This window comes from Phoenix dactylifera, unplaced genomic scaffold (assembly GCF_009389715.1).
Source record: "Phoenix dactylifera cultivar Barhee BC4 unplaced genomic scaffold, palm_55x_up_171113_PBpolish2nd_filt_p 002289F, whole genome shotgun sequence".
Taxonomy (NCBI): Eukaryota; Viridiplantae; Streptophyta; class Magnoliopsida; order Arecales; family Arecaceae; genus Phoenix; species Phoenix dactylifera.
Window position 1 is genome coordinate 27,611 of NW_024069538.1, and position 2,210 is coordinate 29,820.

At 37.3% G+C, this 2,210-nt stretch overlaps 1 protein-coding gene across 1 annotated transcript; it reads right to left on the bottom strand.

Annotated features, from left to right (window-relative positions):
• LOC120109496 (protein SCAR3-like) lies at positions 1–725 on the bottom strand. Its single transcript, XM_039123246.1, has 3 exons — positions 518–725; positions 314–443; positions 1–166 (listed from the first exon to the last, which is right to left on the bottom strand). The coding sequence occupies exons 1-3, from the start codon at positions 583–585 to the stop codon at positions 107–109; spliced, it is 258 nt and encodes an 85-aa protein (XP_038979174.1). The 5' UTR covers positions 586–725; the 3' UTR covers positions 1–106.
• Between the last annotated feature and the right edge of the window lie 1,485 nt (positions 726–2,210).

Below are 2,210 nucleotides of genomic sequence, written 5' to 3' on the forward strand. Positions count from 1 at the left end.
TTTATATTGAGACAAACATTCAAATCATTCAAAATATTTAAATTGTCATATCTTAGAATTACAATGTACTTTGCAAAATAAGAAACATATACAAGTCTAGAAGGTATCAAGGACGGGATTCAGCTCCATCATCATCATCTCTATGAGCTTTTGAAGTCTCAGGAATCTAAAAAAAAGAAAAAACCATATATATAAATTAATTTATTTACTTGTTTCTCTTCAGAGAACTCTCAAGAAACTCCAGACAAGCCGTATCACAATCCTAACATGGCAAATGTGTCATATTGTCATTATCTACTTTTTAATATATTACCTTGGTCTTACGAGCTTTCTTTTCTCTTGGGAGCTCTGTTTCCAGCATTCCAGAGGAGGCTAACACCACCTTAAAGAAAGAGGGATCAGAATATCTTTTTAAACATGCACCGGCGCCAGCAACATCAAACCTGAAGGACCAAGGACGGGTCATCAAAGACAACTTTTAAATATCGCAGATGAGGTCCCGGTGTCACCATCATACTTGTCCAGTGTAAATAAATGAGGTGGACCACGACACTCTTCATAAGAATCCACGATAAAACGAGGCATATCTCCTTGCGTGATTAGATTCTGATCCAATTGAATATTAGCATGCCAGTCAATGCCTACAGCATGGTCACATTAACAACAATCATAAGAATATATATGAACTAAAATGTTGGAACTTGGATGCTTCCAAGGGATTAACATTCTTACCAGTTTCTGATGTCACAATATTGCTTCTTCTTTAATGTTTCAGGATAATCAATTAAGAGAAAAGATACAAAACAACAATTCAACCTAATACGTAATAAAAGTTTTTAACTAAGCTCCTTTTTCAATAATTAGAGTGGTTAATTCCTAAAACTACTTAAGTGAACCTGCATCAGCTTAACCAAACTGCGAACAGACCTATGTTTTTTTTAAACTTTGTTTGTGACCTTAAAATACAACAACAAATTAGCATTATTGAAGAATTTACAAATGCACGCTAACCATCATTGCAAGGGAAACTTGAATTATTTGTCTGAGTGAAGAAGGTCTTCTCGATTGATGGAAATTCTGCCTCTAGCTGCTGGACACGAAGCATCAGTCCATGCCCTCTAGCAGCCGTGGCCATCACTTCTTCGTGCAAGTCATGAAATATCTCTGCAGCAAACCTGTGGCAGAAAAGCAACACAACACTAGATTAATTTTTTTCCCTCTAATGTGAAGGACACACCTAAATTCCAAGCAAGAAAAATGATTCCAAGTAAATCCTAACCTCGACGGTCCCACATCATCATAATTCTAGACTCCATTCAAATTTTTGGTCCCTGATTAAGAAAAGCCCAAGGCAAAGACTTTCCTGTTTGAGTACCCTTTATATTCTATTAAATATGGAGAAATTTATTTGACAGTCTCATATTTATCACTTCCAGATGAACATACACGAGTCCTAGGATCATTTGAAATCGCCATAATCCAAGTCTATTAAAAAAAAATTAAAAAATTCCAATATCTCATGCATACGGGCGAACCCATTTCTATCACTACAAATCCACTGGGAAAAAACATCAAATGACAAGAAAATAGAAGTCAACAACCCCAAAAGGGATCTCTTACTAAACCATCCTCACATGGATGCCCCATCTACACAAGCTACCAGCTTCATCAAAGCTCAAAGAAGTGAGAAGGGAAAGCAAATAAAAGAGAAAAACATAACAGAAAACACAAAGAGAAGCAGAGAAATCAACGGAGGAATAGAGAACAGAGGAAAGCTTTTTGTTTTTATGCAGAAGGAGAGCAAAGGGAAAGAAGTGGTACCAGAAGAGAGGGTTGGGTCTCGTCATATAGCCTTGGAAGTGTGCTACGATCCCTACCATTTCTCCTCCTCTTTTCCTCCTTTCTCTGCACCTCTCTATTTATGTAGATTTTTCATTTCATCTTGTATGGACTGAAGTATTCATTCTTTTCCTAGAATAAATGCATATCTTTTCCGCTCTGATTGCGGCCTCACAAGCAGCACATACAACGACTGCAATTTCACAAAGACAACCAAGCAATAACCCAAACAAGGGTTTGTCGTATCTCAATAACTACAGCGTTTTCCTCCACAAAACATCTCAATTCCGAGGTTTCCGCAGCAAGAACTCAGCTCCAGCAAATCTACCATCAGACACAACAGATGTTCAAGATATTAGGGGTCCAGAGAG